This window comes from Balaenoptera physalus (assembly GCF_965194825.1).
Source record: "Balaenoptera physalus genome assembly, chromosome: 13".
Lineage (NCBI taxonomy): Eukaryota > Metazoa > Chordata > Mammalia > Artiodactyla > Balaenopteridae > Balaenoptera > Balaenoptera physalus.
The window spans coordinates 75548603-75562792 of record NC_138892.1 but is presented as its reverse complement, the minus strand read 5'-3'; the positions used below and the strand labels follow the sequence as shown (position 1 = coordinate 75562792).

The following is a 14190-nucleotide window of genomic DNA, read 5'->3' as shown; positions in this document are numbered from 1 at the left end:
CTTCCTATATCTTCTTGCTCTTTTTCTGTTCAGAAAAGATATTTCAATATTTCTTTTAGGATAGGTTTAGTATTGTTGTATTCTTTTAGTTTTTCCTTGTCTGAGAAATTCTTTATTTCTCCTCTTATTATAAATGATAATCTTGCTGGGTAGAACATTCTAGGTTGCAGATTTTTCCCTTTCAAGACTTTGAATATATTTTGCCACTCCCTTCTAGCCTGCAGTGTTTCTGTAGAGAAATCAGCTGACAGCTGTATGGTGGTTCCCTTGTAAAGAACTCATTGTTTTTCTTTTGATCCTTTAGAATCCTCTCTTTATCTTTAACTTTTGTCATTTTTATTACAATATGTCTTGATGTAGGTCTGTTTGGATTCATCTTGTTTGGGACCCTCTGTGCTTCCTGTAACTGGATATCTGTTTCCTTCTTTAGGTTTGGGAAGTTTTCAGCCATGATTTCTTCAAATACATTTTCAATCCCCTTTTCTCTATCTTCTCCTTCTGGAATCCCTATTATGCATAGATTGGCACACTTTATATTATCCCATTGGTCTCTTATATTGCTTTCATTTTTTTTTTTTTTTTTTGCATTTGACATTCTATCTGCTGTTCTGATTGTTTAATTTCCATTATTCTGTCTTCCAGATCACTTATTCTTTCTTCTGCATTATTCATTCTGCTACTCACTGTCTTTAGCTCAGCTTTCATCGCAGCAACTTAATTTTCTAAATTTTCTTGGCTCCTCCTTATAGTTTCTAGTCCTTTTTACAGTAATCTGCATTTTTGTCCATAGCCTTTCTTAATTCCTTCAGTATTTTCATTACCTCCTTTTTGAACTTGGTGTCTATTAGACTGAAGAGATCTGTTTCATTGTTTGTTCCTTCAGGGGAATTCTCTTGGGCTTTTAATGGGAGTGGTTCCTCTGCTTCTTCATTTTGCTTATATTTCTCTTTCTCTGTGAGTTTAAGGGAAACAGCTATCTACTGTAGTATTGGAGGGCTATTTATATACAGGAGCCTCCCTGCATAGCTTGTATGGGTTTAATATTTTTTTGTTATGAGGGCTGTTTTTGGTTTGGATGCTTGCCATCTCTTTCCTCAGTGTGCGCTGGCCATTTTCCCCTTGATAAGGGGTGTGCAGGCACGTGGCTCATGTAGGCTCCCAGGAAGGTGGAGGCAGAGGTTGGCTCTGGGTTGTGGGACCCTTGGCAGCCATAGTGGGTCATGCACCTTCCCAGGGAATCTGGGGCAGCAGTTGGTGCCCAGTCACAGGACCCTCTGTGGCAGTGGTGGGCTGTGCATGCTCCCAGGAAAGCAGAAGCAGTGGTTGGCTCCCTGTTATAGGACCCTTGGCAGTGGTCTGCACCTGCCTCTGGAGTCCGAGATGGCAGTGGAGGCTTGTACCTACCCCTGCAGCTCATGTACGTGGTGCCCTGCCACCTGAGAGTGTGTGTGGAGAAAGAAGCTCCTATGGCGGGCCCACCCCTCTCCTTGCATGACCCCCAACAATAGCACCCTCCCTCTCTGGTGGGCCCAGGCCTCCTCTCACACCACACTCTACTCCCCTCAGGCTGTCTCCATGCAGCCAACCCCAGTCTTCTCCCCCAGGTCTGACCACCAAAGCCCAAGCCTCAGCACACAGCCCCCACCTGCCCCAGCGATGAGTGTGTCAGGCTGGGGAGTGCTGGGTGGGTGGCACTGACCATGTGTGCAGGTCTCTTTGCACTTTGCCCTCTGTAAACCGGTTGCTGTGCTCTCCTCTGAGGCTCCAAAGCTCTCGCTCTGTCCCTGCTGATCTCCTTGCCAGTAAGGGGACTTCCCAGTGTGTGGAAAACTTTACCCTTTCACAGATCCTTCCCAGGAGCACAGGTTCTGTCCTGATTCCTTTCTCTCTCTTTTTTTTTTTCTCTTTTTTCTTTTGCCTTATCCAGAGATTTTCTTGCCTTTTTGGAAGTCTGAGGTCTTCTGCCAGAATTCAGTAGATGTTCTATGAGAATTGCTCCACATGTAGATGTATTTTTGATGTAATTTGTGAGAGAATGTAAGCTCCATGTCCTACTCCTCCACCTTCTTGATCTGATCTCAAGTAGGAAGTTTTTTAAAGCTCCGGCATATTGCTGGGGATCTAGAAGACCAAATGCTTATGCAGACTGTATGCATGGCCAGGGAAGACCTTGAGGAAGCCCTAATCCTTCAACTCTGGCTGACTTTGAGTATCTGTTTAAACAGCAAGTAAAAGCCAAGGCAGAATTTTATACTTGGAGCATATAAGAAGTGCACCAACATACACAAATCTCTGTCAAATCATGTGTTGACCACTAGCTAACCAGGCACAGACTGAAATGACCCACACAGCAAAGAAGAAAGACTTTACAGAATTACTCCAGGAAAGTAACTAAACAAACAAACAGCAACAACAACAAATCCCGGAAAAGCAGGGGATCTGATCTCCATTGTTACTATATTATATTTTTTAAAACTTTCCAACATTCAACAACAACCAAAAATACAGGACATGCATAGAAAGAAGAAAGTATGACCCATATATAGGAAAAAAGCAATCAATAGAAACTGCCCCTGGGAACTTGTAGATATGGGATTTATTTAATAAATTCTTTAAATCAGCTACTATAAATATGTTTAAAAAACTAAAGAAGCTATATATAAAGAAATAAAGTATGAAACAATGTCTCACCAAATAGAAAAATCAATAAGTAGGCCAAAATTATTAAAAAGAACCAAATAGAAATTCTCAACTTAAAAAGCACAGTAACAAATGAAAAATTTGCTAGAGGAGCTAAATAGAACATTTGAGCTGGCAGAAGAAATAATGAGTGATCTTGAAGATGGGTCAGTTGAGATTTTCTAGTTTAAGAAAGAAAAAGAAAAAATATGAATCTGTGAGATATGATCAAGCATAACAACATATATATATATATATATATATATATATATATATATATATATATATATATATATATATATATATATATATATATATATATATATATACTGGGAGTATCAAAAGGAGAAGGGAGAGTGAAAGGGGCAGAAAGAATATTTGAAGGAATAATGGTTGAAAATTTCCATGGTTGCCTAAACAAAACTGAATCCCTTACATGTGTGCAGAAAATGAAGTTTCAATGTATTGGACCAAGAGCTAAATTCTAAATCTACTTAGACATAACACAGAATGTTCCTCCAGATTTTCTTCAGACTGACCTCTTCTACTGATAATATGAATAATAAGAACACATTTTTATTTGAAGTTGTGGCAGAAATATCCATGCAGGTGTTTAATAAGGAATAATTGTTACTAAGCTTCTTTGTCATAACATCAGATGCGACACCAATCTCGTTAAGCAAGCTTTGTCAGATAAGAGAGATCCAAAGAGAAGAAGACATTTTAAAGCTAAGGAAACTCAAAATAATTGATCTCTGGAGCATTATGTGACTGTCAGTAAATGAGTTCTAAGTACAATGAGGACTAGTATGCATGTGTTGTTTCTCCTCAGCCTTGAGGGTTTGGAGAAAAAACAGGCATCCATATAAGTCGACCTGTCTTATATTACTTCTACTGTCTATTTAGAGCATTAACATTCTGTCCCCGAAAGACCCAGACAGGAAAATTGATCCATTACTCCAACTTTGTCTTTGCCTGGGTAGCTTTCTTGGGATAAGTTTGCTGCACCCCTCTCTAGATATCTCGTAGTCAACTAGGTATATATAGCACCTATCAAGATAATCTAAATGCATTTTACGTGTTTGTCTCTCCCATTAGACAGTGAAATTTTCATTCATTGCTGCATCCTTGGGGCCTAATATAGAGTGTGGAATATAGAAGTCATGTCATAAATATTTTATTCATAAACTAATAAATGCATGGAATACAACTGCTTTAGCCTAGTAAAAAGGTGATAGGAGAAGGAGATTCCTCCACTCTTAACTTAAAGGAGGTCAATTTTAGTGTCAAATAGTGTCAGTCTGGCAGGAAACAGTTATCATTATTGACTAAGTACTGAGATATTCTCCTTTGCTAATGATGTATATTAAATTTAAAAAATCACAGAGGGAACTTCCTGGCGGTCCAGTGGTTAAGAGTTCACCTTCCAATGCAAGGGGTGCGGGTTTGATCCCTGGTTGGGGAGATAAGATCTTAAATGCCTCAGGGTCAAAAATCCAAAACATAAAACAGAAGCAATATTGTAACAAATTCAGTAAAGATTTTTAAAATGGTCCACATCAAAAAAGTCTTTAAAAAAAATCACAGAGAATGTACAGATTACAAAGCTCAAGGATTAACAGTGCTAGAACATACCTTATGCTCAACACGTATCTGGCAGTTAACTGGCAAGATAGGTTTAAGGCAGAAATAACTAGTGTGTTTGCTTTAATAACTTGGATTTCTTTAATGACTGAATCATACTTTCTCATTTCCTTCAGTCTTCATCTAAATAACAGTTAAGATGCTCAAACATACTAAGGAAAATAAAGACTTGTTATATAACACCATGCCGACACAGCAAATTTTTCTATTTTTATTAAAAAAGGATTGAGGAAGAGCTTAGGAAGGCAAAATATAAAGGCTGAAGCTCAAGGAAGAATAAACTTGTATCTATATTGAATGTTTTTAAAATACGAAAACGTTTCATAGGCAAGAATTTTTAAATCACTCAAAGTAGATTCGAAAGACCACATGATTTGAAGAGAAATACTATTATTTAATCTCAAAAACCAACCTGCTCAATAAGTTTAAAGATTCTTACACATATTGGTAACCTTTGGCAATTATCTTTTGTAAAAACCTATTCCTTAAAAGAATAAATATACTTATTCCAGAGAAAATAATAAAATAAAACTCCTCTTACCTCATATATATTGAACTGTGATTGCCCTCTAGAAAGTTCCCTATAGCTTGTTGTAAATTCTCCAATGAAATCATGACTAAAATTAAGGGGAAAAATATACATAGTATTAGTTTTCATATAACTGTTAAATATGTTGTAAAGCTTTAAAAAATATAGTTTAATCATGAAAAATGCTTGATATTATTATGAACATAATTTAACATGATAATTTAAAACACACTGATACATAATTTCATTGTTCTTTAATTGTTATGTATACCCAAGATTACATTTTGTTAGTATTCAAAAAATATTTAATTTATCCCACCAATGCTAATATTTCAAATAGGTATATTAGGTTTAATAACTCATATCTCAAAAGCATTTCATCATCTATGCTATCCAAATGATTAACTGTTAATTAGGATGAAAGTTTAAGACACTCAAAAATTTATTATCATCCATATCGATAATCACAAATATAATATACAAAATCTTCAAACTTTTTTATGACCAGGATGTAATAGGACACTATTTTTAAAAGCGACACTATTTTTAAACATTAACATAGAGAATATTCACCAAGCCTTATACTAATAATTTTAAAGTACATTGTTAATACCAAACATGGTTATTCTAAACTTCTTTACATTAAAGCAATCATCACTGCCTTCTCAGAAAGCAGAACTTCTACAGGTGCCTTCTTAGTTTAGGTGGGGAAGGGTAAGGATTGAGAAAGCATATGTTAATTCTCACTATAAAATCCTTACCAATGTGATTACTGAGGCTGGCTTATGCAACTGTAAAACAGATGTTATGCATTCACCAGTTTAGAAGGGACTTGTATTCTACTACTCTGCAGTAATTTAATGGTCAGCACTAGGTTGAACACACACTGCTGAGAAATAAACATAAAATGCTGGTATTTGGTGCAGTGGTGAAATGTAATGCATCAGAGGAAGAAGATAAAGACTGTGGGAGCTGAAGTAATAAAACAAACATAGGGGGTGTTGTCACTGCTATTTGTATCATAAGAGTTTAAGCTTGGCCCACTTGCTTGCAAATGTGAGGTGTTTATTACTATAAAAATGGATATTTTCCCCAAACTCCAGGCAGGTTTATGCTTAACTGTGATTCACTAAAATCCATAAACCTTCCATAGACCTGATGACCAGTAACAAGCTACAAGCAAATTGTGGCTAGCCAATAAATACTGATTGCTAAAGCTGGGATTTCAAAGAAAAACTTGCTGCTATTAATTTAAGAAGCGTTTTTGCAATAAAAAAATATATTTTTAAAATTAAGACAAAACTCAGATATCCAGCCTTCCAGTTCTCCCTTATCTTAAAGATCTTGTACATTTATGACAATAGTCTATACAGGGCATTCCTCTTTACCCCAGTATCACCTTGACCTCTTTTAGATTTAACTTTCAAAAGCAGATCTACACACATGAAAATGATAAAAGGAAAGAGCATTGAAGACTGTAACCAAATATATTTGCATTTTTGCATTTGTGAATCCAAACCCCAGTATTCACTCTTTCAATTTACACAGGGAAAATTACAAAACAGTACTTTTGTGCTACACATTTCTTATAAATAAAATAATTCTCTTTGACTTTTAGAAGTGCAAGCTTATAACTGTGATATCTTTCACAGAAATCTTAAAAATTCTGAGTTATGGAAATTCTGCTTAGAACCTATCTTCTTCCATTGTTATGCGTGTTTTATATAACTTAAGTAATAGTCACCGAGAAAATGTTCTATTAAAGCACTTCAAACACAACACTTTGATATTGGTAAGTGTGGACAAGGCTTGTATAACCAGAGCTCACCACACTTGTGGTAGGAACCTAATATTGAAGGCTTAGAAAATGGCTGGATCATTTACGCCCTCATGGTAGTTTTCTGACTGTGTAAATTCTGTTTGGTTTCATTGTTTAAATTCAATGTTTAGGCCTCCTGCCACTCAATACTAATCAAGAACTTGGTTGAGAGAAGCAATAGTTACTGGTTTCCATTACTCAATTGAGATTAATTATGCAATTACTCAACCACATCTCAAGAACATGTAATACATCCATCTGGATAAAGTCTGTCCAGCACAGTGGCAAATCTGGACCCAAGTGCAATGGTCAGGTTTCCTCAACTGCACACTGACATGCCATGCTGAAGTCATGGTGAAACTTTCTAAGAAGCAGTTTTTGAACATTTAGTTCTGTTTTGTTCTTGTTAAATTTGTTACTCTGCAGAGTTGAGTGATTAACAAAGGGGTACAATTCTCTTTGGTCTCAGTGCTAGGAATCTGTGCTGCTCGTGTTTCCTATTCTGAAAAGACCTTGTTTATCATGAAACGGATATTTTTGTCTCTGAAGTTGGTTGTTAAAAGAGCTTAAGCCGGGCTTCCCTGGTGGCGCAGTGGTTGAGAATCTGCCTGCCAATGCAGGGGACACGGGTTTGAGCCCTGGTCTGGGAAGATCCCACATGCCACGGAGCAACTGGGCCCGTGAGCCACAATTACTGAGCCTGCGCGTCTGGAGCCTGTGCTCCGCAGCAAGAGAGGCCGCGATGGTGAGAGGCCCGCGCACCGCGATGAAGAGTGGTCCCCACTTGCCGCAACTAGAGAAAGCCCTCGCACAGAAACGAAGACTCAACACAGTCATAAATAAATAAATAGAAGAACGTGAATTTCTTAAAAAAAAAAAAAAAAAAAGCACTGGCGTGAAAAAATTGTTATATAACTTTCATTTCTTTAAAAAAAAAAAAAAGAGCTTAAGCCAAATTTGTGGCACATCTCTAGCAGGATATGTTTTCATCATGTGCTAGGAATCCTCAGCAACCTTTTCGGATATCTTATTTTCCCTTTGCTTCAATTTCCTCACACAGTTTAGTTCACTATGTCTAATTATAAGCTTCCTTGGATCTTTTCAGAATAAGACAGAACATAAATAAATGAAAGAATGAATAAAATACTTGTTCCCCCTTCTGAATCTTGTTCAAGATGATTATTTTGCATAAAACACTTAATTTGCATGTCATACAAATGCAATGCCATCCTTGTGCTGTAGAGGAGAAAATGTACTGAGTCACAAATTACATTTCATGCTCCAAGATTTCTGTGACATACAGAAAACACGTCATTGCATTTATTCAGATACAGATAAATGGATGATCAAGAAGTGATGATTTGTCATAAGGTCATAAACATAAGTGGCAATAGCAATGAAATAGCCAAGCCTAGACATAAGGTGCTTTGTCTCAAGAATACATCTGAAGAACCTGGGTGGATAAGTGAATAATTCTCAGGTCAATTTTGTCATAGATCTCTTGAAATGCATGGGAATTTTTAGTTTCCCTTGTCAACTGCCGTTCTTCAAATATTATATATTAAATCATAGGTAAGTACTTTAAAGTAAGTATTGAAGGTGGTTTTCACTGATTTATTCTTATAATTATTTTTTTCCCTATCATCAACCATTAGTAGATTCTACTGAGATTAAAAGAAAGAAAAGTAATTTAATATTTTTATCTGTTCACAACTGTCAATACTGTAATGTTGAAACAATTCTCACTATACAGAGAAATATGATGAATAGTACTTTGATAATAAATTACAACCAACAATTTCCTTGAGATTCAATAATACTGCTTTGCTATTTCCTGTTAATTTAATTGTAACTAAAATAATTATTCTATGTTATAAGTCTCAAGCTCTCTGACTGCATTTACAAAATAAAGTTTACTTCAGGGTGGTTGATCTGATTTGTGTCCATTTACATCTCTAATTTTTTTCCAAAAATTTTTTATAATTGATATATGTTATTTAAAATCTGAGGAAATAAACCAATATTGAGAGCAAATTGATTAATATTATAGGTAGTAACTTGGCTCTAAAATGCCTTGTTTGAGTAAAGTGATTAAATTTTTGAATAAAATCTGAATATTATAATCATTTCTATGCTCTATTAATAGTGGAAAATGGGTATTATGTATATTCATATTTATATCTGAAACATGTAGGACAGTCCCTACTTAACAAAGTGTCCATCTTCCCCTACTTTTGGCATCTTGTTTCACTTATCTTTTACTCTACTGCTTAGCTATTATCTCCTCTAAGAAATCTTTCCTGCTTTATGCTCTTCCTCTTTGTTTAAAAAAAACCCAATTCTCTCTATCATCATATTTCCTATATTGTATAACAGCTGTTTATATATCTCCCCTCTTAGTTTTTATAACATACTTGAAGGTAAGAAAGATGATAATTTCATCTCAGTATTCTCAGCATCTACTTCAGTGCCTGGTAACCAATGGGAATTTTTGAATGTTGCAAATATACTCAAGTTAATATCATAGTCATGCTGTAATCTTACCTTGCCAGTAATATTAACAATTTTGCCTCTCATGAATTTTATTTAGCCCAAAAGAATGGCACAAGTGCAAAACATATTAGCCATTGGTACTCTATTTCTTTGAAACAACTCTGAGGGTAATGCTGATAACTGTTATTTTCTCATAGAAATGCACTCACATAATCACACCAAAGACATAGAAAAAAGAGACGAGAATATTGCCTTTGCTTGGCATTTCCAATGATCTTCCTAAAGATCAACCTGCTTTGGGCAGAATAGATGATGCTTATTTTCCTCTCAGTCATTAAACTAATTTTTGCACGTAGGTACAAATGACAAATACATACTGAATCCATCTCATCCCTCTCTCTATCATCATGTTGTCTTGAGTAAATCAGTCACTTTGAGGTCTTTACATCTTCACCTAAAAATTGGAGGCAATGTCTATTTACTGTTTTGAAAATAATCCTAGATAATTCATTTGAATTCTTTCTGTGAAAGGTGTTTAATTCCTTATAAAAGACATTACTAAAATACATTTTTCTGATTAGTAAGTAATATGACTCTAGACACTTATATGTATAGTTTTAAAGAAGCTTTAATCAAAATAACCCTTTGAAGATGTAACAGGCTTATGAATTGACATTTGGGAGTTACACATATACCTGTGGCTTGTACTGGTCTGATGTAAGAATGCTTAATTCATTAAGCATACCTCTTTTTTGGTGTGTGACATGTTTCAGGTGTGCATTAAAGAATGTCTCAAATGAGGATTTGTAAACAAACTGTATATTAAAGATAATTTCTCTAATTGGGATACTGAAAAGATTTCAGCACAAAAATTGGCAGGATCTTTCCTATTTGAAACCAAGTTATTAATTCCATAATTACAAGTAAAATGTACCATGGGATTTGTGATTTCCCATGATCACCACAAAAAGTCTTTATAAGTCCAGATAACAATAGCATATCAGCTGTCCCTGATTTTGCTTTTTTTTTTTTTGCTTTCCTTCTAGTCAAAGCTTTTGACTTTGACCCAACTTTTCAGCATTTAGGAATGTTTTTATTAATGAGATGACACTGGCCCTCACTGATTCTTAAAATTTCAACAAAATCAAGTCTTTTTTTTCTTGTAACTTCCTCAAATCCTGACAGAGAATTTAGTTTACTTTAAAAAGTCAGAAATATTTCTTTAACTATTCCTCAGTTATGAGTTGGTCTGTATTTAAATCTACAGAACTATCATGATTCTTAATTAATTGCCACAGTAAACACAGATTATCAGCACATTCTGACAAAAGTAATTTTTTTCTTTGTAATGTCCTGGTTTATTTTTACTGGTAGAAATTATTATATATAAGATATATATGAATGTATTCAATGTAGAAGTTTTCATTTATCTCCAGTTTTGTTGAAATTTTAAGTAATTTCAAAAGGTTTACATTTTCTTTGCTCCTTCTGTAGATTACAACAACACTTCTGAGCCTCCAAGAAGGAAACAGATATCACCCTCAAATATTAACAATTCCCAGGAGGAATAGGCTAATTTTATCAGTCTTATTAACACCTGCTCCTTGATCCATTTCTAATACAGGCAGAAATTTTAAAAGATATAAATACCATATATATATAAAATAAGTCTTCATTTCCTTTTGGGTGTAAATATATATAAAATTTTATATAATCATATATAATGTTACATCTACATAATCATACATTTTAGTAAGTTTATATTTCACTTATTATTACTTAATATTTTGCTTATTAAATTTATTTTCACTTATTTTTTATCTACACAAAGAATTAGACAAACCACATTTTCTAAGATAAAGACAATATTTTTAATGTGGTTTAGATATAGCAAATGATATATGCCATAATAAAGGAACTGTTCTTTATGATGATTTATCAGATTGAAACCAAAATTGTATGCTTAAGTACTCCAATTTTTAAAAAAATATATGCTATATACGTATTTTTAAAGTGTATTTTATATTATATACATTATTTACAATGTTAGATTATTTAAACTGCATGTGTATCTGTAAATTTTAACTACACATAAAGTCTAACTTCTGAAAGATAATTACCTTCAATTTTTTTCTATTGCCTCTAATAAGTTTAATGCACCAAAATATTGTCAAGCAGAAACTCCTCATTCAAATTCAAATGTGCCTAATCAAATAAATGTGTGTCATATCTAAAGCCAAAAATCCTTAATGTAAAATAACTTTTACCTAGCAACAGTTTCACAAATGCAATTTAATTCATTATAAGGCAGGATGGAGTTTCTTTAGCTCTACAGCACCTTTGGATATTTTTCTACAATTATATGAATTAGGAAGTTAACTGAGATAACATCTGAAGTAAAAATCTTCTCCAATTTTATGGATTTTTATTTTTAATTTAATTAATTAATTTATTTTAAAAATATATTTTTTATTTATTTACTTTTGGTTGGGTTGGGTCTGTTGCTGCGTGCAGGCTTTCTCTAGTTGCAGCGAATGGAGGTTACTCTTTGTTGCAGTGCTTGGGCTTCTCATTGCGGTGGCTTCTCTTTTTGCGGAGCACGGGCTCTAGGCACGTGGGCTTCAGTAGTTGCACCACTCAGGCTCAGTAGTTGTGGTGCACAGGCTTAGTTGCTCCGCAGCATGTGAGATCTTCCCAGACCAGGGCTCGAACCCTTGTCCCTTGCAGGTGGATTCTTTACCACTGTGCCACCAGGGAAGTCCCCAATTTTGTGGATTTTTAAATACTTATGTTTTATATGTCACATACTTTTCTCTGTAATTTCAAAGTGATTGAATTCTAATCTTTAGCTTGAGCGTTAATCTCTGGAAAGAAATGTCTGTGTGATTCAGTATCCCGTTTCTAAAATATTCACTATCAGTCAGTGAATGTTATTTTTTTCAGACTAATGAGAATTAATAAAGATAATCAGTATTACTATAATAAGCAAAGCAAAACCAAACAAAACAAGTGGAACAGAAGCAGTATTAACATAAAATAATAATAAATTTGATGTTGGCCAAAGGATCAAAGTTTTAAAAAAAATGAGATTCCATGCTTTTGTAGCTTCTTAGTCTTTCTTTGTCATTGGTTTATGCCCAAATAAATGCAATTCAAAGTAATCACTTCCTCTCCAGCATATTAATACAGTTAGTCCCCTACATATGAACCTTCAAGTTGCAAACTTTCAAAGATGCAAACGTGAATGAAATTGAAGCTTGCCCTCCATCTCCTATTGCTGAAGATCCCTCAGCTCTATCATCTCCCAACTCTTCTCCCTCCTCCCCTCAGTAACTCTTCTTGCCTGTTCACTTGATGCCAGCCCCTGTATGCCAGCTGTTGTACTGTATTACTGTATTTTTCAAGTTACTGTACTGTAAGATTAAAAATGTTTTCTTTATTTCTTTGTGTTTGTTTGTTCTTTATGTATTATTTGTGTGAAAAGTATTATAAACCTATTACAATACAGTACTATATAGCCGATTGTGTTAGTTGGGTACCTAGGCTAAATTTGTTGGACTTATTAACAAATTGGACTTACGAACGTGGTCTTGGAATGGAATTCATTTGTACTTAGGAAACTTACTGTAACCTTTATTCAAGACTAAAAAAAAAAAGCATACAAACACCAGTCATAAGAAGATAGGCTCAATTCATAGTTTAAAAAATGTTATTTTAGCTATGTAGCATATGCTTTTATAAATTGTTTGCTAACACACTGGTATATTTCTGGGTTAGTGCTCATAGATTAGTACTTAATTTATGTATTACTTTTTTCACTCAAACTTGCCTGAGTTCATAGATAAATCTATTTGCTCATCTATCTAGATTTGCTATAATATTGCTAGCTTTGTTTATTCTCTGTAAGCATTGACTACTACTGTAATGTCTTTAAGAGATAATTATATCATCTTAACTTGTCTTGCTTTCCCACAATGTTTAAGACTGGAACACAGGGATTCTATCATTTCTCTAACCAAGGTTCGTACTGATAGGAAAGTGCAAGCGAAAAAACCTGACAGGAGTAATAAACACACACACACACACAACACACAAATCCCAGCCTGAAGTAGCAAAAGCTGGCAAGTTGCACACTACAATCCACTGCTACCTATGGTTAAGGTCTTTTCAGTGGCGAACTATCCCTTCTTCGCCTCTGGCATATCTTCTCTATTCTATGTGTAGGGACACTTTTTCCTACAGTGGTGCAAGAGTTGCCAACAAACATCATAAGTGTTCTAGCTCCCTTGCCATCCTTACTTGTGGAAGGATGCTCTCTCTGGCCACCAGTCTCCATACTGTCCATTACCTTCCTGACAGGCTGAGGTACTCCAAAAGAGACAAGAGGGATCAACTGCAAATGGTAAGTCACAAAGATGAGGAAATTAAAGTAAATTTGCTATTGAAGTTCTTACAAACCTATGGGGAAAATGCATTTTGGAGAGCTTTCTTTGATCAGTGTCAAGGTTTTAGATTTAACAGGCTTACAAACTAAAAAAAAGTGTGTTTATGCAGTAGAAAAGTATGAATTATTGCTGTTGTAGTTTCTAATTAACATGTATAGATAATTCAGATAATTCAAGCCTGAAAGCAGTCATCCAAATTGCCTAGAATATTTATCTCAAATAAAACCAAGTAATTCTCAAATATTTATCTCAAATAAATAAAATATTTATCTCAAATAAAACCAAGTAATTAACAAAATTTACTTTTATTTTGTGCTGTGTAGATCAGGCATTGGTAGTAAAAAATGTACATGTTATAAATTTAAAAAATGATTATCTCACTTTGGTGAAATTTCACATTTAAAGCTGACAGAGTTTACTGTAATCCTTGGCATAGATCTCATGTGGCAGCTCAGAACTTGCAGATTTGAAAGAGTTTCAGCTACAGGAAGTTGTGTGCTTATTTTTATATTAATATACTTCACATTAATACAAAAATAATAACTACTTATCACCATTCAAGATTTATAAGGTCTTTTTGA

The 14190-nt window shown here is 34.5% G+C and overlaps 1 protein-coding gene across 1 annotated transcript in view; it reads right to left on the bottom strand.

Moving 5' to 3' along the window:
- Nucleotides 1–14190, bottom strand: part of CPNE8 (copine 8) — a 318004-nt gene that overhangs the window by 78687 nt on the left and 225127 nt on the right. The window contains exon 11 of the mRNA XM_082419257.1: nt 4865–4940. Coding sequence (XP_082275383.1) covers nt 4865–4940 — 76 coding nt within the window. The remainder of the gene's footprint in view (nt 1–4864; nt 4941–14190) is intronic.